The sequence below is a fragment of the Syzygium oleosum genome, unplaced genomic scaffold, assembly GCF_021117445.2.
Source record: "Syzygium oleosum isolate NSW1041296 unplaced genomic scaffold, Sole_v2.1 Sole_v2.32, whole genome shotgun sequence".
NCBI lineage: Eukaryota > Viridiplantae > Streptophyta > Magnoliopsida > Myrtales > Myrtaceae > Syzygium > Syzygium oleosum.
In genome coordinates, this window is record NW_026607516.1 from 1,036,049 (window position 1) to 1,061,114 (window position 25,066).

At 42.3% G+C, this 25,066-nt stretch overlaps 3 protein-coding genes, 3 non-coding genes and 2 pseudogenes across 6 annotated transcripts; 4 read left to right on the forward strand and 4 right to left on the reverse strand.

Moving 5' to 3' along the window:
* The first annotated feature begins 1,912 nt into the window (after positions 1–1,912).
* LOC115685389 (germin-like protein 9-3) lies at positions 1,913–2,544 on the forward strand (annotated as a pseudogene).
* Positions 2,545–4,218: 1,674 nt separating this feature from the next.
* On the forward strand, positions 4,219–4,828 carry LOC115685356 (germin-like protein 9-3; annotated as a pseudogene).
* A 1,120-nt stretch (positions 4,829–5,948) lies between these two features.
* Positions 5,949–6,020, reverse strand: TRNAW-CCA (transfer RNA tryptophan (anticodon CCA)). Its single transcript has one exon. It is a non-coding gene; the product is annotated as a tRNA-Trp (tRNA).
* A 2,046-nt stretch (positions 6,021–8,066) lies between these two features.
* Positions 8,067–8,895, forward strand: LOC115685337 (germin-like protein 9-3). The gene has a single exon (XM_030610391.2). The coding sequence runs from the start codon at positions 8,067–8,069 to the stop codon at positions 8,697–8,699; it is 633 nt and encodes a 210-aa protein (XP_030466251.1). The 3' UTR covers positions 8,700–8,895.
* A 756-nt stretch (positions 8,896–9,651) lies between these two features.
* Positions 9,652–9,723, reverse strand: TRNAW-CCA (transfer RNA tryptophan (anticodon CCA)). The gene has a single exon. It is a non-coding gene; the product is annotated as a tRNA-Trp (tRNA).
* A 557-nt stretch (positions 9,724–10,280) lies between these two features.
* On the forward strand, positions 10,281–10,352 carry TRNAQ-UUG (transfer RNA glutamine (anticodon UUG)). The gene has a single exon. It is a non-coding gene; the product is annotated as a tRNA-Gln (tRNA).
* Positions 10,353–11,190: 838 nt separating this feature from the next.
* Positions 11,191–16,664, reverse strand: LOC115685422 (DNA repair endonuclease UVH1). Its single transcript, XM_030610500.2, has 10 exons — positions 16,009–16,664; positions 15,331–15,635; positions 14,777–15,000; positions 14,446–14,525; positions 14,041–14,205; positions 12,666–13,460; positions 12,330–12,440; positions 11,992–12,252; positions 11,694–11,917; positions 11,191–11,557 (listed from the first exon to the last, which is right to left on the reverse strand). Exons 1-10 carry the CDS (start codon positions 16,567–16,569, stop codon positions 11,347–11,349), a joined length of 2,937 nt encoding a protein of 978 aa, XP_030466360.2. The 5' UTR covers positions 16,570–16,664; the 3' UTR covers positions 11,191–11,346.
* Positions 16,665–18,494: 1,830 nt separating this feature from the next.
* Positions 18,495–22,082, reverse strand: LOC115685460 (uncharacterized). Its single transcript, XM_030610543.2, has 5 exons — positions 21,206–22,082; positions 20,233–20,331; positions 19,808–19,852; positions 19,534–19,671; positions 18,495–19,002 (listed from the first exon to the last, which is right to left on the reverse strand). Exons 1-5 carry the CDS (start codon positions 21,608–21,610, stop codon positions 18,649–18,651), a joined length of 1,041 nt encoding a protein of 346 aa, XP_030466403.2. The 5' UTR covers positions 21,611–22,082; the 3' UTR covers positions 18,495–18,648.
* Between the last annotated feature and the right edge of the window lie 2,984 nt (positions 22,083–25,066).

Sequence of the window (25,066 nt, forward strand, 5' to 3'; positions counted from 1 at the left end):
GCTTGATGTACCTCGGTGCCATCAAATATTATATAACAAAACTTCCAAGCACTTGGTCCTCCCATTCTGTACATGATAATAATGAAATCTGTATGGACTTTCTTTATGGGATGATTGCTATTTTCGTATATGATTCATCAAGTTAAAGAAAAAAGGTGAAGAGATAGGCGGTTTGATTTAGACGAAACTACATGGATTTTATTATTATATGCTTTTGAGTTGTGGCGTGGTCCATGCTGATTAGTCTAAAGCATGCCAAAGTATATTATGACGTTTAACCCTACCAAGATGATTGGCTTAGTGATTAAGGTGCTGCTTGTCTCTTCATGCATTCCATTCATGTCGCGAGAGACCCTCTAGAAGGCTCGAGTCGCGTTACCTAGATGCGGCATGTCTCGGGTGGAGAAATTTCAGACCTGGCCCAAAGAAATCTCTAGTCCTAGTCGCCCTTCCTCGTCATTCTACCAATAGAAAGGAATTATCTAAGTGGTGTATATTATGTCCCTCTAGTTGATGTTGTTGCTGTTGCTGGTCGTTTTACTGATTCTTTTGTGTGCTAATTCGGATGTTCCGCGGAACACAAACCAGAAAACCAATAGCTGTACAGACTACCGAAGTTGCACCAGAACTGCTCCCAAAGCTACTCATACCGTCGTTGATGAATAGCTTATTAGTTAGACTTACTTCATCGCTTACGTGATCGATCCGATTGTATAAGAACAAACCGTTTCCGTATATTTCGACAATGCCGTCCACTTCCGTAATCCAATGAGTGCAACTGACCCTTTTCGAATCATATGTTAAACTCCATATGAGATCAAACTGCGGTTCGATTCTTTTGCCCAGCAAGTTATTTCTGATACTTTGTTTCATTAGCCAAAGTGAAAGGACTATTCTACAAGCACTAAGCCAGTAACTTACATTGTTTCATTGATGAACACTAAGAACAGGCTTTTGCGATGATAAGACTGCACAAGAAGAGTTTCAGGCAAGAACGGCTGAGCACATAACTTCCAAATTACAGCTCAGATATGCTCTGCAGAAGCATTCTCATTGCAACTTTGGTTTCTACACAGCCAGCTAATGAGTACCCATGGGGATTTTTCTTTGGTTTTAACTATCTTTCGTCTGTTGAGATTAGAACAAACTGCAGGATCCTACGGATTGCACTTGAGGCTTTAGGATTTGCCTGATATTTGAACCGTTTTAAGTAGAAATAAATAAACCATTTTCTTCATTCTCCATTCATCAAAATAATTATACGAGTTTAAGTTTCATACAAGTTTGTCATCTAAATGATTATCAAAATTAAATGTCAGCTGAAACTTGTGGAAGTTGCCATTTCTCAATGGAAATCAGAAGTCTAAAACACTTTGAGATTGCCGTCTCTCGCAGTCGCTGGACGCCAACAATGACCCTGTCAGTATAGGATGCATCACCCCCTTGAGCTTAGCTAGGGACAATTATAGGAGGACAGGAATTGAGAATTATGAGGTTGAGAGCTTCTCCCGAAAGTGTAGGACTGTAACTTCCTGAGCATAGGCAAAGCCGACGCCGCTCGTTTTTGTTTCCATATTTCGAGCACGTTTTGCATTCAGAAACTTACATTGTGCAGCTATTGAATAAAGATGAGGAGAAGTTCAGTCTTTTAGGATTTACTTTGATTATATTATTGGGCCATTTTTCCAGCAATAAACCAACCATTAGAATCCAATCAGTACTCATCAGGAACATCGCTCAACGATGAGCCAATACAACTTATTAATTTGTAGTATTCTCAACATCCCAAAGAGACACTAAATCATGATGAGCATTGGATCTTAACAATGTGACTACGGACTGTTTTTTCGACCCTATAAAAGCAGCAAGAACTGAAAATCCACAAAACCCACGCGCGCGCACAACACTTGAAATGAAGAAATTTTCTAGCCTAATAGTATGTGCCTTGATCTTGGCTATTGCGAAGAACCCAATCTTCGCGAATGCGGGAGATCCCGACATTCTGACGGATTTCCTGGTCCCTCCAAGCCTCAATGCAAGCAATATCACTGGGCAATACTTCACATTCACCGATTTCAGGTATTTTGAAGCAAAAGCAAATCTGACGGGATGAACCACGGCCCTCATAGCCAAAGCGACACAGAAAGAATTCCCAGCCCTCGATGGGGAGAGCGTCTCCGTTGCCAAAATCATCTACCCATCTTCAGGGATCAACCCACTGCACATGCACCCGCGGTCGGCCGAGCTCCTGATCGTCCTGGAAGGCATCCTGGAGTCGGGTTTGTCGACACGGAAAACCAGCTCTTCCTGCAGACCCTCCAGGCCCACGACCTGTTCATCTTCCCAAAAGGGCTGGTCCACTTCCAGGTCAACACGAAGCCTGACTGCAAGGCCGTGGCGCTCGGGGTGTTCAGGAGCGCGAGTGCTGGGACGGTTTCAATCCCGGCTAGCGTGTTTGGGAGTGGGATCGACATGGACATCCTTGCAAAGGCTTTCCACACAGATGATCAGATCATATCCGAACTAGTACAGGCCAACAAGTAACATACTGTAGATGAGGTTCATAATCTGCAGTCTGGTCCTTTATGAAGATCTCATTCCTACCTCAAACAGAGGTGTTCAACAAGTTAAATAACATGCCGATTGGATAAAAAGAAGATGTGTAATTGTGTTGGTCCAATGATTGTAATATTTGATAAGTAAATGTCTTGAATTCTCATGACACAATCAACTGTGAATGGACAAAATCTACGAAAAGCCCTCATCCTGGAGAGAAACCAACTGCACAAAACCCCCACATGATGTCCCAAATGCCCAACAAAAAGTCCCAAGAATCCCAAGTACTACCTAGGACCTACCACAAGTCATGATCTTAAACTACAAATTATCCAGCAACAGAAAAGTCCAAAGTAGCAGCACAGCAACATCACAACAGAATTCAAACTCTACAAATACAGTGACACCTATCGCTATCCACGTATTCAAAACAAGCCGCATTTCCATTTCCCGCAATTTACTTTTAGCCTCTTCAGGAACCTGTCTCTTGCAATCCGGCACCGAAGATTCAAATGCCACTCAAGCCGAAACCTCAATGGCCGACAAATCTCTTCCGAATTCCTCGTCTTCGCACAATGGTAGATAATGGCATTCCATGCAAGTTTTAGAAAGGTTATTTTCAGGCTCCTACTTGTGGAGTCTAGGAAAGAACAGACATTGCATTGTAACTTTAAGGTCCTCATGCACGTAAGCATCTTTCAATCTGCAAAAGCAAGGCAAGAAAGGGTAGACAGTATCGGGCAATGAAGTTGTCAGTTCTCCAACTTCAAATTCACCACTAAATCACTCAACATGATAATACAGAAGCATGAATGATGAATCCAGCAAGCAGCAAAAATATTGCGCTCAAGGTTTTAGATAAATCGACATCGCCATTTGAACTGAGAAACTCTTTTTAGTGCCACATCCCTGCACTTAGGATTTGCCTAATATTTGAACCATTCTAAGTCGAAATAATAAACCACTTTCTTCATTCTCCATTCATCAAAATAGCAATACAAGTTTAAGCTTTGTACAAGTCTGTCACCTAAATGATTATCAAAATATATGTGAGCTGAAAATTGTGGAAGTTCCCACGTCTCAATGGAAATCAGAAGTATAAACACTTTTTGAGATTGCCGTTCTGGGCGATGCCGTGTCTTGCAGTCACGGGACGTCAACGATGGCACTGTCAATATCGGATGCATCACCCTTGAGCTTAGCTAGGGACAACTATAACAGGACAGGAGTGGAAAATTATGAGGATGAGAGCTTCTCGTCCAAAAGTATAGGACAGCAACTTCCTGAGCATAGGCAAAACTGATTCTGCACAATTTTTGTTTCCATATTTCAAGCACATTTCGCATTCAGAAGCTTACATTGTGCAGCTATTGAATAAAGATGAAAAGTTCAGTCTTCTAGGATTTACTTGGATCAAATTAGTCGGCCATTTTCAGTAATAAACCAAACATCAGAATCCAATCAGTTCTCATCAGGAACATTGCTCAACAATGAGCCAATATAACTCATTACTTTGCAGTATTCTCCTCAACATCCGAAAGAGAAACTAAATCACGATGAGCATTGGATCTTAACAATGCAACTATGGACTGCTTTTCGACCCTATAAAAGCAGTAAGAACTGAGTAATCCACAAAATACTCACACACACCCAACACTTATAATGGAGAAATTGTCTAGCCTGATAGCATGTGCCTTGATCTTGGCTATTGCGAAGAACCCAATCTTCGCAAATGCGGGAGATCCTGACATCTAAAGGATTTCCTGGTCCCTCCAAGCCTCAATGCGAGCACAATCACTAGGCAATACTTCACATTCACCAATTTCAGGAATTTCAAAGCAAAAGCCAATCTGACGGGACAAACCACGGCCCTCATAGACAAAGCAATACAGAAAGAATTCCCGGCCCTCAAGGGGCAGAGCGTCTCCGTGGCCAAAATCATCTACCCGCCTTCAGGTATCAAACCCCCGCACACACACCCAAAGTCAGCCGAGCTCCTGATCTTCGTGGAAGGCATCCTGGAGGTCGGGTTCATTGACACGGAAAACCAACTATTCCTGGAGACCCTCCAGGCCCACGACCTATTCATCTTCCCAAAAGGGCTGGTCCACTTCCAGGGGCCGTGGCGCTCGGGGTGTTCGGGAGCGCGAGCGCTGGGACAGTTTCACTCCTGGCTAGCGTGTTTGGGAGTGGGATCGACGTGGACATCCTCACAAAGGCTTTCCACACGGATGATCAGATCATATCCGAGCTAGCAGAGGCCAACAAGTAACATACTGTAGATGAGGTTCACAATCTGCAGTCTGTTCCTTTACGAAGATCTCATTCCTAACTAAAACAGAGGTGTTCAATAAGTTAAATAACATGCCGATTAAATTAAAAAGAAGATATGTAATCGTGTTGATTTAGTGATTTTTTTTACATTTGATATGTAAATGTCTTGTATTCGAATGACTCAATCAACTGCGAATTAACAAAATCCACGACAAGTCACCCAGATGTACCTTAAAAATGTCCCAAGTGCCGTATATAATGTCCCAAATGCCCAACAAAATGTCCCAAGAATCCCAGTACTACCTACATAAATCATGATCTTAAACTACCAATGATCCAGCAACAACAAACTCCAAAGTAGCAGCACGGTAACATCACAAGTAAATTCAAACTCTCCAAATACAGCAACATTGATGACTATCGGCATTTCCGAAATAAGCAGCATTTCGATTTCCCGCAATTTACTTTTAGCCTCTTCAGGAACCCGTCTCTTGCAATCCAGCACCGAAGATCCAAAATGCCACTCGAACCAAAAACTCGATGGCCGACAATTCTCTTCCAAATTCCTCTGTCTTCGCTCAATGGTAGATAGTGGCATTCGGCATATTCGAAACAAGCCGCATTTCCATTTCCCGCAATTTACTTTTAGCCTCTTCAGGAACCTGTCTCTTGCAATCCAGCACCGAAGATCCAAATGCCACTTGAGCCGAAAACTTGATGTCCTACAAATCTCTCCTGAATTCCTCGTCTTCGCACAATGGTAGATAATGGCACTCCATGCAAATTTTAGAAAGGTTATTTTTCAAGCTCCTACTTGTGGAGTCCAAGAAAGAACGGACATAGCGTTGGAACTTTAAGGTCCTCATGCATGTAACCATCTTTCAATCTGCAAAAGCAAAGCAAGAAAGGATAGACGTATTGGGCAACGAAGTCGTCGGTCCTCCAACTTCAAATTGACTACTAAATCACTCATCATGATCATACAGAAGCATGGATGATGAATCCAACAAGCAGCAAAAATATAATGTAAAGAAATGGGAAAAAGCGTTATTATAATTTGGAAAAAGAAAAAAAAATGATCCGTTGTTGGGGGCAGTAGCCAACATTTTCGGGGGATTTGAACCCGACGTGAATCGAACACGCAACCTTCTGATCTGGAGTCAGACGCGCTACCATTGCGCCACGGATCCACCAGATGAATTTTATTGCCATCGAATAATATATAAACAAATTTCACGACACTTGCTCCTCTCCCTTTCTACATGGAAACAATGGAATCTGTTCGGACTTTCTTTAAGGGCTGATTGCTATTTGAGTATGTGATTCGTCAAATTAAAAAAAAGAATTTGCGATGTGGCGTGACCTATGCTAATTGGCCTAAAGCATGATGCCAAAGTATGTTGTGACATTTAACACTACCGAGATGATTAGCTTAGCGATAAAGACGTTCTTTATCTTTCGCGAGCTGGATTCACATTTTGAGAGAGCTTCTATTACTGCTTTACTTAACATCATCATATCTCACGTGAAGAGATTTCATGGTTGTTGGCATCATACTGGGAGACGGGCTCGTCAACTTCGGACTTTGCAGAGGGGGTCGCTAATCCCAGTCGTCTTTCCTCACCATTTTACCAATAAAAAAACATGTGCCCTCTAATTGACGTTGTTGCTGGTCTTTTTGCCGTTTCTTTTGTGCGCTTATTCGGATGTGCTTGTGTTATGTAACGCCCCTATGAATACAAATCAGAAAACTAATAGCAGTACTGTACATATGTAGCAGCTTCATACGGGACCGACCAAATCTAGTAGTGAGAATTTTTCGAAAAAACAACCGAACTTTAAGCCGTTGGCTCTGGCACTAGAACTGCTCCCAAAGCTACTCATCCCATCGTGAATAGCTTAATTAGTTAGACTTGCTTCATCGCTTACGTGATCGATCCAACCGTATAAGACCAAACCAATTCTGCGCATTTTGACAACGCCGTCCACTTTGGTAATCCAGTGAATGCAGCCAACCCTTTTCGCATCGTAGCTTAAACCCCATATAATATCAACCGTGGTTCTATTCTTTTGCCCAGCAAATTGTTCCTGACATTTTGTTCATTAGCCAAGTGATAGGACTATTCTACAAGCAGTAACCTCCATTTTCAGTGATGAAACACTGAGAATAGGCTTTTAAGATGATAAGATTGTAAAGGAAGAGTTTCAGGCAAAAGTGACTGAGCACATAACTTCCAAGTTCCAGCTAATACATGCTCCGCAGAAGCATTCGCCTTGCAACTTTGGATTCTACACAGCCAGCAAATGAGAACCCATGGAGATTATTCTTCGGTTTTAACCATCTTTTGTCTGTTGAGATCAGAACAAACTGTACAATCCTACCTATCGCGCTTAAGGTCTTAGATAAATCGACATCGCCATTTGAACTGAGAAACTCTTTTTGGTGCCACATCCCTGCACTTAGGATTTGCCTAATCTTTGAACCATTCTAAGCGAAATAATAAACCATTTACTTCATTCTCCATTCATCGAAATAGTCATACAAGTTTAAGCTTAGTACAAGTTTGTCACCTAAATGATTATCGATCGTGTCGAATGAATCAGAGAATGTAGGGTTCCTTGTAATATGTGAGCTTAAAATTGTGAAAGTTACCATGTCTCAATGGAAAATCAGAAGTCTAACACATTTTTAGATTGTTGTTCTGGTCTATGCCGTCTCTTGCAGTCGCGGGATGTCAACAATGGCACTGTCAATATCGGATGCATCACATCCTTGAGCTTAGCTAGGGACAACTATAAGAGGACAGGAATTGAGAATTATGAGGATGAGAGCTTCTCGTCCAAAAGTATAGGACAGTAACGTCCTGAGCATAGGCAAAACCGATTCTGCTCGTTTTTTGTTTCCATATTTCAAGCACGTTTCGCATTCAGAAGCTTACATTCTGTAGCTATTGAATAAAGATGAGAAGTTCAGTCTTTTAGGATTTACCTGGATCAAATTATTTGGCCATTTCCAGCAATAAACCGACAATTAGAATCCAATCAGTTCTCATCAGGAACATCGCTCAACGATGAGCCAATGTGACTTATTAATTTGTAGTATTCTCAACATCCCAAAGAGAAACTAAATCACGATGAGCATTGGATCTTAACAATGTGACTACGGACTGCTTTTTAGACCCTATAAAAGCAGCAAGAACTGAAAATCTACAAAACACACACACACAACACTTGAAATGGAGAAATTGTCTAGCCTGATAGCATGTGCCTTGATCTTGGCTATTGCGAAGAACCCAATCTTCGCGAATACGGGAGATCCTGACATTCTGACGGAGTTCCTGGTCCCACCGAGCCTCAATGCAAGCAATATCACTAGGCAATACTTCACATTCACCAATTTCAGGTATTTCGAAGCAAAAGCCAATCTGACAGGACGAACCACGGCCCTCATAGCCAAAGCGACACTGAAAGAATTTCCGGCCCTCGAGGGGCAGAGCGTCTCTGTGGCCAAAATCATCTACCCGCCTTCGGGGATCAACCCGCCACACACACACCCGCGGTCGGCCGAGCTCCTGATCGTCCTGGAAGGCATCCTGGAGGTCGGGTTCGTCGACACGGAAAACCAGCTCTTCCTGCAGACCCTCCAGGCCCACGACCTGTTCATCTTCCCAAAAGGGCTGGTCCACTTCCAGGTCAACACGAAGCCTGACTGCAAGGCCGTGGCGCTCGGGGTGTTCGGGAGCGCGAGCGCTGGGACGGTTTCGATCCCGGCTAGCGTGTTTGGGAGTGGGATCGATGTAGACATCCTCACAAAAGCTTTCCACACGGATGATCAGATCATATCCGAGCTAGTAGAGGCCAACAAGTAACATTATAGATGAGGTTCATAATCTGCAGTCTGTTCCTTTATGAAGATCTCATTGCTACCTCAAGCAGAGGTGTTCAATAAGTAAAATAACATGCCGACTGGTATAAAAAGATGTAATCGTGTTGATCTAATCATTTTTATATTTGATAAGTAAATGTCTCGTATTCTCATGACACAATCAACTCTGAATGGACAAAGCCCACGACAAGTCCTCATCCTGCAGAGAAACCAACTGTATAAAGCCCCCAAATGTTCCTTAAAAATGTCTTAAGTGGCGTATATAATGTCCCAAATGCCCAACAAAAAGTCCCAAGAATCCCAGTACTACCTACCACAAGTCATGATCTTAAACTACCAATTATCCAGCAACAGCAAAGTCCAAAGTAGAAGAACAGAATGCAAACTCTCCAAATACAGCGACACCGATCGCTATCGGCAAATTCGAAACAAGCCGCATTTCCATTTCCCGCAATTTACTTTTGGCCTCTTCAGGAGCCTGTCTCTTGCAATGCAGCACCGAAGTCCAAATGCCACTCGAGCCGAAAACCCGATGGCCGACAAATCTCTTCCGAATTCCTCGCCTCCGCACAATGGTAGACAGCTGCATTCCATGCAAGTTTTAGAAAGGTTATTTTCAAGCTCCTAACCGTGGAGCCCTAGAAAGAACAGACATGGCATTGGAAATTTAAGGCCCTCTTGCATGTAAGCACGCATGATGACATTATTTCAATCTGCCAAAGCAAAGCAAGAGAGATAGACGTATCAGGCAACAAAGTTGTTGGTCCTGCAACTTCAAATTGACCACTAAATCACTCATGTCATGATTATACCGAAGCATGAATCCAAGGAACAGCATAAAGCAGTATCATCACAATTTGAAAAAAATTAAAAAAGACAGAGCAAAAGAATTGATCCGTTGTTGGGGGTGTGGTAGCCAACATTTTCGGGGGATTTGAACCCGACGTGAATCGAACACGCAACCTTCTGATCTGGAGTCAGACGCGCTACCATTGCGCCACGGATCCACTTAGTGTTCTACCTCTGCTTTGTTTATACTAAGATTATTAATAGTGAAACTGGGCCGATACCAATCTTTAGGTCCAAAGTCTTTGTATAATGGACTAATACTGAAGGCTTATGGAACGAGCAAAGCCTGGCCCATATTGTGAATGGTCCCTTTGCCTACCACGCTGGACGAGAGCATGCACTGACCGGTGAGGTTTCTAAACTCATGACGAGACTTCTTTTTTACTTCATCAGGGAGTTCGAAGTGTGAGAGATCTTCACCTTCATGACAGTAAACTCCGTATAAAAACAATGTTGAGCATGTCCAGAAGACTCTATAGGGTCTCTTCTTTGTATTTCGAATCTTTTGATACTTTTATATGATTTTCTTTTCCAACTACGGTGCTTGATAACACATGAAAAATCATCAATCCTCATCGGACTAAAGGTGGGTTTCTCGTCACAAATTGCCCCTTCCTCTTCCTTTCACTTGGACAGCTCGGTTGTCCGTACGGTGGAAACAGGTATCTTTTGGCACAAGTTTAAATATTGTATTAAAGTGACATGGGGCCAACTTGGTTCCATGGTGTAGTGGTTAGCACTCTGGACTTTGAATCCAGCGACCTGGGTTCGACTCCCGGTGGGACCTGCAGGTTTTGTTGCAAGTATCATTCACCTTGTTTTTCCCTTTTTCAACTCATAGCAATTAATGAATAGAGAGATCTTTAACTATTGATAAATCGACGGTGATCTCGCATTTACAAGATGTTCATTGAGAGTGGACACAATACCTTCCTGTGACTAAGATCTTTTCATGACTTTTGATATATCTATTAATGTTAGAGTAGCTACTGTCATATCAGACCGAGGATAGCATAGTCAGACTTAAGAATTTGGTTCAAATTCAAACCGCTTTACATGAGACTATTTATCTTAATTCAGAGCAAGTTAGGAATGCTTCTTCTTCAAGGACTTTCGCTGTTACTTTGCCTTAGAGTAAGATGAGGTCCTATGCTCCTAAGGTCCGTTGTCACAAGTTGATTATGGTTCACCCTAACATTTCAAAACTTAAATAGTTTTATTTGTGGGCTTGCCATCTTGAACAGGTTTGCTTACGAGGGATGGGATTAAGAAGTGGAATCCTTCTTTAAAAGTATGTTGGTTCCTTTCCTGAGTATAGGAATCAAATATCTGCCGAATTTTTCTGAGCTATGCAATGGCCTTAGCTCATCTTGGAAGGGGAAAGCTACCAAGAGTGCCAATTTTGACCTAACTTGGTTTGCAACCATGTATTACATTTGGCCTCCAAGAGACAGTAAACTTCACGAGGCTGATTTCATTATTTCTAGCACTATTTTCACCCCGAGAAAATCAATGTTCAAAATCCGTTTTCAATTTAACAAATTTCAAAGGAAAGCATTATTCTCACGAACGTTCATATTACAATGATATACAATGGCACCCCTGAAAATGTTGCCTGAATGGAATGCCAGAAGAAGATTTAAATAAACAATGAAGAATACAATTCACCAATCGTTAATTCTACAACAACAGAACCCAAATCTAATGGTACAAAGACAATTAAATAACGGAGTGTGCATTGTTACCGCTGCTTGAGTAGATAGCTCGATGCCATTAAAGATTCACAATAAGGTTGGATACTTGGCATCTAGGAATTCTCTAAGAGTCCGAGCAACTTTCTGCCCGCCCATCAGTTCAGCTAAGCGATCCACGGGAAGAAGGGCGAGTTCCGCCAAGCTTTTACATCCATCCATTATGGCTCTATAATTTGAATCCGTCACACCCGGTAGACGTCTCAAGAATTCCACAGCAGATGTATTGTAGTTTTCAGCTCTGCATACAAGAATGTAAAGCAGAGTAGTTTCACCAGCTGATTCAGCTTTCTTTAGAGAAGAGTGGACAGAGAAACACAAATCTCGTGGTCGGAAACCTAATGACTTCTTGGAGCTTAGCAATTAGAAATGCATACCTCACATCATTTTCCACAATACCCTCTTCTGAGGGGACGCCAACTCTAATTGCCTTCGTCTCATCAGGTTCATCTTGATTTGCTTTCAAAGAGAAGAAAATTTCAGCAGTAGCATGAAGACTGCGTGACCAGATTATTCGCAAGCGCGGGAAATGCAAAGAGAGCAAGGATAACTTGGATATGATGCTATTGGGAGTTACGTCATCACCAATGTCACTTGCAGACTGCAAAACAATCAGGATGAGTCAGACCAGCCAAATATCAAATACCACACTTCCTATAGTTTTAGTAAAGTTACCTGAAAAGAGAAGCTCTTGTCTTGTGAAAATTCAATGAGAAGAACAGGTATTCTATAATAGCGCGCCATTGTTTCCACCTGGTGGAAGAGGCGACCTGACGTGAAGCTCGAAAAGAGATCTTGGATACTCTTTCTTTCTACACAAATCAAAGGTGAGAGTATATAATCTCCAACCTCCAAAGTAACAGGTATTATACGCATGCCTTTCTGGTGAAGGACATTTGGCAGGCTGCTCATGAACTCCCTCATATCCACGATAACCTGAAATATTACCAGTTCAATTTCAATCAACTGCCAGGGAGTAGCTGCCAGAGATGCTAGAAGAGGAAGAATGGAACCTGCATCTCTCTCTCAGCTTCTTTTCTCCCGCCAGCCTTTCTCGTTATAGAATTTTGGGAAGATGAAGCTTGTTGCTCCATGGAAGCATTCAGTCCAAGGGAGTGACCATCCTGAGGGAACCCACGATTAAAACAAAAGCCATAATGTCCTTACATTAAGAAAACATGGATACATCAGGTTCAAAACAGCAGGGAATTAGTGACAGTAAAATAATTTTTGGGAGATCTCCAAATATGCAAATCAACTACTAAACCTGCAAATTCATTAATATTGAGGATTAGAGAGAAATCATTTCATATGGATCAAGGATGAGTGAGAAATGAAAATTATGGAACCTGATCAACTGGTATCATCATCATTGATTTCTGCCTGATCAAAGATTCAAATGCTCCATTTTCTCTACGGATACTAGCCTCAAATTTCTGAACTTCAGTAGACTCCTCATAGAAAAGAAAGTATATTTTTAACCTTTTGGAGGGATTCTCAGCTTTGTAGACTTCAATCTCCCTGACAAAAGTCATGTCTGGGTGGTACACAATTATCACAGACGGCTTCAAGATATCCAATATCGGCTGCTCACTTTCTAAAGCATGAAAATGCAGAGGAGGCAGTGGCTTCACACTTCTGGATTCTGACCAGTCAGACTCCTTCTGGAGAACTGCTCTGTCTACAGAATGACCAGAGATGTTACCTTCACAATAACCACCAGATACCAATCCATCTGTTAAATGTTCATCTTCAGAAGCAGGTACTGCTTGATTACCATCTGTCACAACTTTCTTCCTACCACTGCTGCTTCTATGCCGAGAGCTCTTAGCATTTACTCTTCCTTTCTTATTTTTATCTTTTGTTCCATTGCTACGTCCTTCATCACCAACATGAGGCTGGCTACAGTCCCCGGGCTTTTCCAGCTTAGCTCTATTTCTCATTTCTGATACTGCGGCCAAAAGTGCATCGTGTTCCTGCTTACTAGTACTGCTAACTTCTGCAGTTGGTGTAGTTGTTACATGAAGAGTTCCATCAAGAATGCCAAAACCTTTAGGAACTTTAGGTTTCTTCTTGTAACGTGTTTGTGCATCACGCAGTTCAACTTTGCTGAGCAAGTACTTCTCCCACACTTCTCGCATCACCTTTATATGTAATAAAAAATACCAATTACGAACCTACAAGTGATGAATGCTTATTCACAACGAATATGAGGTTAAAACAGGTTCGAAAAGTGTTCCCTCCAATCACATGAATGCAGCAATCTCTCTCCAAGCATCTCTACAATTAAATATCTTCCTCCACCTTCCGAAATTTCATCTACCATTTGCATGAACAAGTATATACATACACTACCATGAATTTGGTCAACTAAAAGTTTTTTCTTTTTTATCACAATTGCACGAACATGTGTCAATAAAATGTGCGCTTGTGTGCCAGTATGATGCTTCTCAACTATGGTAGAAGAATATCCATTTTCACTTTCTTCAAGGTCAATCACAACTATTCAGTGGGTTCCAGAGGATAAAGCAGTCACACAGATAGCACCAACCAGAAGTGCTACTTAGATGCATCTGGAGAAATGTGAACATAGGTGCTATACAACTAATAATTATGGGATGCAACTAGCCAGACAAAAACCTTCAGAAAGATTGGGGAGATAGCTCAGAGGTGGGCACTAAAAGGGGGATCTTATGTCTTATGCCAAAAAAAAAATCACTAAACCTTCTGTGGGTTGTTCGTGATGATATCTTCCAGCTGCATACATGAACATTCATCTTTGCAGGTGATCAACACAATGCCACTATCACTTTCCTCATCCTCGACAAGACATTCCTCGCCAGTCAAAGTTGCCTTCTGTCTTTCCTGTTCTATCTCCTCAAGAACCTCCTGCCACAAAAACCACACCTCAGTTTCAACTCCATATTTGCGTAAATTCATCTAGTTGTTTTCTTATTAAAATAAATCAAAAACTGAAAGAGAAGAAAAAGAAGATCAAGCCATGAAAGCAATATATCAACCACATATAATATTGGCATACCAGTATTTAAAATATGTACATATGTGTGTGCGTGCGTAAGTGTGCACGTATTATAAGAACTACACACAAAGAGGAACTTCCTCACTCACACGTAAAACCTTCCATTTCGGTGCCTCCTCCAACACTTCCTCCAAAACTATAACACCTGTTGATGAAGAACCACCAGAGTCTACACATATGAAGGGGACAGAGGAATTTCAGATATAGCGCCCAATCATCCAAACTTACTAATGCTTTTAAAAGCTTGCTACTATTTCCTGGATAGAGTCTTTATGTATTAATCAGTATTCCTAACCCAATTCATCTAAAGAGATGGTCAATGAAACAAACAGAGAAAAAGAAATCTCTGTAAGAACAATATATCTTCTTCTTAAGCAGGATCAGAAGGCAGCAATAGAGTTGGCCTGAGTAAAGCTATACCTGTTTCTTCACGAATGTCTCCCCCTCTAAGTTTCCTTTTTTTGCTGGTTGTGCTCTTACCAGACCCATCAAGTTTAATTCCATCTGACCTCACAAATCGATAGACACGCTTCTTTGCAAGCTCAAATATCTTATAGCTGGACTCTGCAAATATCCAAACAGACCGAAAACTCTCTGACACCCGCAGTGTATCCAAATACTTCAAATAACTGACTGCATCATACCTATGCAGATTAATTACTAGACTAATCAATAACCAATCCTTGGAACAATAAGGCTGTATATTTAAATTTTCCTCTTTTATTTAAGACAATTCTCAATGAGGACGAATGAAAGATCACAATTACAGTAATCCATCAATTCACTTAACATTGAGTTCATGCATATCAACACTGATCAGGAAAATTTTCCCAATGGCAAGTAATTGAAAACAATTCTGCACACAAGTTATAACTAAAAGCAGAAAAAAATCAATTATGCACATTTCTTCCTATCCTGAAGATCAACTAATTATGAGCAAGAAAAATCCAAATTAAGCTGTAGAATTTCAATACCTAACAAGATAATCCAGCAACTTCCTTAAAGTCTTCAAATCCGAAACTAGCTGCTTCGTCTTCTTTCCCAACGTATGCCAAATAGGATCCAATTGCCTCCGCACAATCTCATCAAAAGACTTGAACAACCCATTCTCCACAGTCAAATCCTCCACATCCACCTTATTCGTCTTCCTCATCTCCTTCAAACACGCATCCATTACCTCAATAATCGCTTTCTGAATCCCCACCATATTCTTAGACATTGGAACCCTTATATCCATGACCACAGGCGGATCCTTCTCCAATTCTTGTGATACATACACCTAAAGACACACATATACACCTTCAAATAAACCAAGAAAAATTAAAGAAATAGAAAAGGCAATGTCAAAAATTTACTTACTCTAGAATATCCATGGAGCCTACTTGAAATTCAAAGTAAATGGTGTATGTTTTCCTATCAAGTCAAACTGAAGATGAAAATGCTTGACCCATCTCTATATTGTTTTTTGGTCGAAACCCATCTCTAGATTCAGCTGGACGATTTCATAAGATTATCAATTGGGCTAGTTGAAATGAAATTGTGCCTATTCAAAAGTAATCTCCAGTATTTCTTTTCTCAAAGCAAGTAAAAACTCGTCTCATCGTGCGCCATATCGAAGTGACTATGCTGATTTCTCTTCCACTCTAGAGTACCTGAAACCTCGGCCAGAGGTGCAACTTCCTAATGAACAAGCACTTCATGATCCGCTCTGCCTTGGCAAACCCCGCGACCATCGCTTGTGGCTTATCCGAGAACGCCCTCACGTACGCATTCTTATTCAACGACTTCAGAATCCTCACGATGAACGCCTCGGTGGAGGTCTCCGCGATGGCATGCGCATTCGGGATCACGATCCCGGCCACGGTCGAGGCCGGGACCCGGCTCGTCAGCAGGTCGACGATCAGGATCCTGGGGGTGATGAAGAAGGCGCCGCCGGAGGCGTAGAGGGAGTGGCGGTGGGGGGCGGGGAGGTCGGCGGTGATCTCGGCCGGGATCTGGAGGGGGGCGGCGGAGCGGGAGCGGAGGTGGTGGAGGAGGCGCTGCTTGAAGGGAGGGGCGGGGGAGAGGAGGAGGAGGGAGCCCTGGGGAGGGGAGTGGAGGAGGAGGAGGGAGGCGATGAGGGAGGAGAGGGAGAGGCCGGAGGAGAGGATCACGAGCCCGCCGTTGGCGTCGTCGAGGAGGTCGGTGAGGACGTGCTCGTGGAACTGGACCATGTTGTCATGCGGTGGCGGGCGGCGGTCGGCGGTGGCGGTGCTAGGGTTTCTTTTGGGGGGAGAAGAATGGCGGGAAGATGGAGAGGGACGGTGTTTGGTGGCTGACGGAGGAGGGATGGGTTTTCATCGGGAACGAGTCAGCAGTTGCAAAGTCAAAGCAGCGGAGGCCCTCAGTGGGTCCCACGTATTTTTTGAATTTGATAGGGAAAATGACATAAATAGCTCCCGAACTTTGGCCCAACGTGTAATTTGATCGCTGAACTTTTAATTTGTTCAATGTAGTCCCTGAACTTTAGCCGAATGTTAAATTTAGTCTCTAAACTTTTAATTTGTTAAATGTGGCTCCTGAACTTTTAGTACATGTTCAATTTAGTCCTTGAATTATATGAAAATATTCAATGTAGTCCTTCCATTAATTCAAGTTCAGGGACTACGTTGAATATTTTCATGTAGTTCAGGGACTAAATTGAACATGTACCAAAAGTCCAGGGACCACATTGAGCAGATTAAAAGTTCAAGAACCAAATTGAAGATTAGACTAAAGTTCAGGGACTACATTAAACAAATTAAAAATTCATGGATCAAATTGCACATCGGATCAAAGTTCAAGGACTGTTTGTGTCATTATCCCAATTTGATATAATATCACAAATGGTCTTGAACTTTAGTTTAATTAGACTTGTCAAATGAGTGAGTCGGGCCATGTTTTTGTCAGATCATAAATGGTCTAACCCAAATTGACCCATTAACCTATTTATGACGCGCAATGCAATTTTCTTGACCCATACCACCCATATTACTAAAACACTTATGTAGTTAACTAAATCTAGGAAAATTCATATCCAAACTAAGATAAGAATGCGAAGCGAGTGAGCACAAGATTGAGTGAGGACGAAAGAGATGAATTGAGTTTAAATCAATTGTAAACTCATTTATAACCCATTTATGACCCATTTAACACCCATATTAGACTTATACTCATTTATGACCTATTTACTAAATATAACTAACATATTTATGACTTATTTGCTAATATTTGGGTTAAAAAATGGGTTTATGACCAATTTTGATAAGTTTAGGTTCAATGTGCAATATGATTTATGAACTCAATCCCCGAATGTAAAATATGATCTCAAAACTTTTAATTTATTCAATGTGATTTCTGAACTTTTGGTACCTATTCAATTTGGTCCCTGAACTGTATAAAATGTTCAATACTATCCCTCTATTAATTCAAATTTACGGACAATATTTAACATTTCTATATAGTTCACAGACTAAATCGAATATGTATCAATAGTCCAGGAACCATATTAAATAATTTAAAAGTTCAAAGATGACATTGCACATTGAGCTAAAGTTTACGGAGTTCAGAGATAACATTACACATAGGGCCAAAGTTCATGAACCATTCGTATCATTTTCCCTTTGAATTTCCGTTCTCCAGTCAATCTCATCAATGGATTGTTCGCGTTGTGGGCCGTCGGATCAAATACGGCGGGAAAAGTAAACCCCGACTGGTTTTGCCGACGTAAATTTCTACTTTGTGGTGATTGTAATTCATTTTTAGCAAGAGATCTACCAATTTACGGTAAGTTCCTAGCCAAACGTGATAGATGATCAATACTTAGAATAAGCCGATTTTGTGACAACAAGCAAGATTGGTAAGTAACATCACAAAAGATCAGAAAGGACTCAGGGCGTGTAGCAAAGCTTCACCGTAGAATACGCTGATTAGACACTAGCAAAACTGCCGCGGAGTTTCATGCTTCATTATGGGGGAGAGGGAACTCCGATGAGGACACCGGACAATAGCTTCCTTTCCGGCGCCTAGTTTTCGAGCCACGGATTTTCTTTGCTTTTCGAGTCCGTGGCAATGTAGAATCACTTGCAATTAGCTCATCAGAGAGAGAGAGAGAGAGCACGAGAGAGAGAGAGCATAAGGCTTTGTTATTTTTCCAACCAGGACATCCAAAATTGAGTACAATCCCACACTGTAAGAAGGAACTTGTCAACGCCTGAAGATGGCAACCGCCGGAAATAAACCATCATTTCTGCCGTGTCTGACTTCATTTCTATTCAACTAGAGCCCCTGACGTCGCCGTTGCTCATCTTGATCCTTCGCAAGGCCAGAGAGACCGGTTTCTCCAGCACGGAGACATTGATGTTGTTCCAAACCTCCGATTTAGTCGGGAGCTGAGCGATTCTCTCTGCGATGCTCATGTCTTCGGGGAGGACCGAGCCGAAAGCGGTGTACTCCCTTTGCCACTCTTCGTGCTTCGCCAAGCTTATAAAGAACTCAGGCCCCGACCCGACCCATGCGACAGTCCCCCTCTTTATGGTCGGACAAGCTTCCTTCGGGGCGTTCCTAAATGGATTTCCTTGAGCTTCTAGGGTTCCTTGAATCAGTGCGAATGGAGGGCCAAACGGGGCCTGCAGAGAAACGCTTCATATCAGAAAATCGTGTCCCCCGAGGCAAAGTGTCCAGATGGGTGTTAAAGCTGCTAAGAAGAAGCTGTTTCTTCTAAGGTAACCTTTCCATCCACAGAATTCATTTATCGATAAACAACCAATGCCCCAAAGGTTGAAACTACAAAATTCAGAAAACTGGAGAAGAATGATGGACCGTAGACACTGAACTAACATTGCGAGTTTTAATCACGAAACTAGTTATTGCCGATGTGGCCAATCTAAATTTAACAGTTCATTATCAAACTCGCAGTATAACACAGATGGCAGAGGCAACGATAACAATTCAGAACCTGCAACCCCCTTTGTGAATATCGAGAAGCGAAAATGGGAATCTTGATTCGGGATGATAGACAAGGAATCTCAACTCTAAGGACTGTAAAATACATATAACAGACATGCATAGACCTAATAGAATTCACAGGAGTATCCTGCTTCACCCTACTGCATTGAAGTTTACGAGAACTGAAGAGGGAGAAAGAAAACGAGCCTTACATTTGGGACGTGATTGCCTTGTGAATCCCACAACTGCCCTCTACTCTCTGCGCGATGAAATTGGCAACCGGCACAGTGCCGCAATGCCAACAACTCATGGATATAAGAAACTGAGTGCGGGGCACAATCAGGATAAAGCTGCAGGAATTCTAAAACTGTTAGAAGCTCTATGTTATCCATAAAGCTTCACTCCAGAGGAACAATCCTCATCATCTATGCCGCGTTAAGAAGAAATAGTAAGTAGAGGAGTGGCCAAAAGAATATGAAGGTGTACCTTAATATGCATGGTACCGTATTCTGTTTCCAAGCCAATTATTCCCTGAGAAAGGAGAAAAGGAAATAAAGAAATCGAAGCAGAGAAAAGTCTCGATCTGAATAATCTCAAGACATTAACGTCTAAGACGACGAAGGACACTCTAAGGTTGACAAAATTTTAAGCGCATTGACCAATATTATAGAGGCCAAATTCTAGGGTCTTCGTAAGGGCCAAAGTCTTCATCTTAAAGCGCATATGCTGCAGGGCAATTGTCACACAAATATGCTTTTTCTGAAAATGGATGGGACAATTACAGACACAGTGCCACAGGGAAAGGCCCCAACTTGCTAATCTAAGCCATGTTCAGGTCAACTTGAATCTTTTGCAGATAAATGGCAAAATGTATTTCAAGACTCAAGAGCATCCTGTAGATGGGCATTCACCTCTCCTTTCCCGTATACAAGGCCAGAGGTCCAGATAACTGTTTGACCCGCCTCCTGACGATCAGGAGCCAAGGAGTCCTTCTGTTTCTTCAACCAGCACTGGAGAGCAAAAAATGCATGTTCAAGTAAAGCCGGACATATAATTTGCACTGGAAAGGACGAAAGAAAAATGCCTACAGCAGAACTAAAGTAATCGATTAAAACCTCAAAACATATGCATGAATTGGGAATGGCATCTAATCATAGAGCTCGAGAATAACAGCACAGTGTGACAGCCAGACATTAAATTCTGCCATTTAACTGGGTATCAAACACGTGAACAAATTGCAGGAACTGCTTCAGACTTAGAAGTGCATCATCTGGAGAAAAATTTGAGATCTAATAGAAGGCTCAGCAAAACCAACAAATCAAGATAAGCATTTGACAATCATGACACATCTCTTGCATCATGTACAGCACATGAGCTCTGCTTAACAGAATCAACCATCATCTGATTCATCCATCGAACACCGTATTCCAGACTTTTCAAGCATGTGACAGGTTACTTTTCCACTTTTTGAGCATCAGTCTAATTAACAGGCTTGACTGCCAACATGACGTAGCACACCAAATGACGCATTGATGGATGAGGTTTTACTAGTTGTCAGCACAAATGAATGCTTCTCTGCCTTTCAGCCACTATCAGACTTAAATCAACCATTCCTGGTCTTTTCAGAAATCTGTGTGTTTTTATCATACATGTCAGATTGTAATGCGCATAACACGGCATCAATCAGATTATCGCGCCATTTTGCATCACCTAGCACAGGCACCCGATTAATTCGACTACTCTGCCTCTCAATTACAAACCCACACCATAATGCATTTCAAAAATAGAGCACAGCTTCTGAATGAGCACCAAAAATCCAACAAATTACCAACACAAGCTAGAACACAAGATTCAAGAGAACAAACAAAAACGAAACCAGCTAACCTCACCGAATTTCGACCCGCACGCCTCCCTATTGCCGCAATACACCCACGAATCGCACAAGCACGGCCCGTCATTCCCGCCGCACATCGCCTTGCAAGCCCTGCAGCACTCCACCGAAGAATTGAACTTGAAATCGGAACCCCACTTCACCGCCGGGCCCCAGAGCTCCAAATTATCAATCCCTCTGCAACACTCCCCACTCCCAACCCCGAATTCGCCCTCCGCATTATCGCCCGGACCGGTCCCCTCGACCAGCCTCAGGGGATCGGAGCTCCAATTGCCCCAACCAGGCGCGAACGCCACGGTCGCCAGAGTGTAGACCAGGGTGCAGGAGATCACTCCGATCAAGAGCAGGATCAGAGTGGTGCATCGGCCGGGCTCTGCGTCGTTTTGCTTTCGACCCATTTGAAGTTAGGAACTGCAGAGCAAATCCCTGATCCCAAGATTCAGACTTGGGCGGGCGTTGACCGGAAGGGAGAGGGAATCTTGAGGAAACGGAGGTGGAGGGGTGGTTTCCTTATTGGGTTAATGGCGAAATTGAGGAGGGTTTGTCATTGATGGGGCTTAAACAAAGATGGAATCGAAGCTGGCAAAGTCAACGGCCGACGTAGACAAGGAAGGAACAAAGAGTGTGTATAATTCTACGAGAAGCTGACGAAGTTAGGCTTTGGTAGGGTCCAGATTCGCATGTCCCGTCAGCCAAAGCTGTGGATGCTTTAAAGAGACTGAGATTCAGGGACGGGAAGAAGCTTCCCCATCTAGCGACGGGTTCCAGCATCTTTTCTTTTTGTCAGCATTGCTTTGAAGGCTTTCTTGCTCAGGAAACAAGGAAGAATGCTCTGTCACGGGACAGGAGACGAGGATTTGTGAGCTTTATGACAACGAGATCTAACTGTGTTTCATATGGTACGTGGAAAGATGGATCATGGTCGACAGGTTACAACATAAATGAACCAGCTTTATTTATATGATTTGTACACAAACTATGGTTGTTCCACACATATTTCATTTTGTCGCTGCTATGCTGTCATATCATCTCTCTTTATGCTCCACTGTAGCCTTTATGCCAAATCCAGCTGATGCAGAGTGGAGGGTATTGGTTGATCTCTCATGGAATAGTGATGCCTGCAAGGTAGCAATCAGATAATGCACTGGGAAATTACGAGTGAGATACAACCAACAAGGAAAGAGGACACTGATTTTGGACAGTTGAAATTGGATTGTTTGTGAAGTGACTCCCTGTATTGTAACATGTTCATGAAATTAGCTGGTCCATCAAATTTGTCTTACAGTTCCTATTGGGGCCTACCTATGCACCATCCTTAATTCCCCCGACCTAATTCCGTCGGAAATCCTAACAAAAGTTGGGGCAATTTGGGATTGACTGTCATAATGAGAATTTTGGGGACTTGAGTTGACAAAGAATAATTTAGAAGATAATTTTTTTTTAGAAATGACCTAACAACATGAGAACCACTATTCTAGATATATTAGTTAACCGTGAAAGAGTGAAAGAAATTGCTGTTAGATTAGAGGATCAAGATAGAAGTCATTACTTCCACACTTGAATTGGGGAGGATCTTCCTCCCGCAGCCCTTGACGAGCTTCTTGGCCCGATCGACGTCGATCATCACAGCCACCTCCGGCGTGACCAACGGGCACACGCACTCGGCGTGGGTGACCCGGATGCGGGCGCAGCACGTGGCTGAGGGCGGCTGGCCCATCGCGATAGCCATGCACGCGCCGATCCCTTGTCGTATCTCATCTTGGCATTGGCTTGGACTCACCTCCTGACCCCAAGCCACATTGATTGAACCCAATTAAAGCAAGAAAAACACCGAGGCCCATGAGACATCGCCAGTACCCTTCATGTTTTAACACTTCGCTCTCTCTTCTCTACCTTTTGTTTGAGGCCCTATCGTCCTTATGGAACAACTCAGAACGTTTGGCCCATGTATTTATAATGCTCAAAGAGAATGTGCTCGAGGAAAGAAGAAGTGAGGTTTCATTAGTGGAATGGCCCATTAAGCATTTTGTATCATGAAGTGCAGAAGAAGATAAAGGAGGCTTCACCAACTCTGCAGCACTCGTGTAAACACTTCAAGACAGTTGAAACTACCCCATAAAGAGGCTCAAGTGGAGTGACCAAACTCAATTCTCACAGGCTTGTGGAAGGAAGCCAGATTCTTCGTTGTCGGGAGTTGCAAGTGTCAACCTTTGAAGCAATTTTTCGACCAAAAAAAAAAAAAACCTTCGAAGCAATTCCTATGTTGGTAACTCTATCCAGTGTTGGAATGAATTGGAACTTCGCACGATGTGGGGTATGAATTGCCCAGCCCTCAGACAACGCACTTTGCTTAAGTTGGTAATGTCTAGCATGCATTGTAAACTTTCACCTAAAGTGAAATTTCCATGATATTACTGTACTATGACTGTTCGAGACATTCTTTGACCTTTTGAGCCAAACCGACATTCTTGGAGAGTTTGCTCCGTGGTTTCTCCCTTACTGAATTTTCCACGTTAAATCCTGTATATTCCTGTTTTGCATTGCCTCGTTGAGTATAGTGTTTATTGAGTCCATCTAATTACACAGAGGGGAAAAGAAATTTCCTCGTCATGATAGCAGTTCCGTTACACAAGGTGTGATATGGTAACACCATGGTCTTTAACCAAAAGTTTTCACAGTACGCTAAAAATAGCCGCACAACAAAGTAACTTAAGAAGGCAGGCACAACAACAACTCCACATATATTATTGTGTTTTATCATAATCAGAGAATGCACATGCCATGAATTATCATCGCGAGCAACCACTCCGAAATTCAGAGGAGGTAGTGACTTCTTTACTTTTTATTCAAGTTGATGTGCGAAATTACCAACTGCAGCTTGGACAACCGGACAAACTGATCTAGGTATTGATCATCAAATGACTAGACAATTGCAGGAGGCTTGACGTACAGAATTTTGTTCAAGGTTCTCGGATCATCTACAGCTTTGATAGTGTAGGTGCTGATGTCCTCCTTACTAAACGCCACTGCATGGGAAACATTTTCGAATCAGGCCTACAAACATGTCGAAGAGCCACTTATCTCTGTAGAGCTGCTTTTTCAGTCACGTTCAAGTTAATACTTCTGTTAGTAACTAGATTTATTAGACAAATAACGACCATATGCATTTGTCATACCCTCTTCCAAATACAGGAAGATGACTGCTCGAGGTTATCATCAAAGTGTAGATAACCTTCCAAACTAGGAATATGCTGAGCATGCTCCATTTGCCAAGGAAATGCATGCACTGTGATATCATCAAATTAGTCACCTAAAGGACAAGCTAATGCAACATGAAAGCCCCAGCATCTCTAGACAAGCAGTTGCCTGGAATTGTAGTTCAAGCTTATTCTGGAATTGATCCTCCATATCCCACTGATGCAAATGAATTGAAGGTACATATAGAAAATTCCAAACCAAATTAAATCCGGTGCCTCCAATGACCAGTAACCTGCTCTTCCTGACCATCGGCGAGGTTTTCCCGGTAGCGTAGCTCTCTTCAGCGACTGCCAATTTTGGTAAAGGTTAGAGAGAGAGAGCGGGAGATTTCCAATTTCTGTTCGAGAAGTGCAACGTAAAATTGAAGGTCAGACTCCGAACGTTTAGGCTGAATGAGTGACATGGCAAATTAGATTTTGTTCGTTATGTGCAAGGAGAAGGAGAAGGAGAAGCAAAACAACAATAACTGTCTAAGAAACAAAGCAATCGATGTGAGGACATTATGGTCATTTCGAAACGGATTGTTGTTGTCGACAAATTTACGAGGATGTATGAAGAATTTGTAACAGGAGGATGCTTGACCAAGATTGACTTCC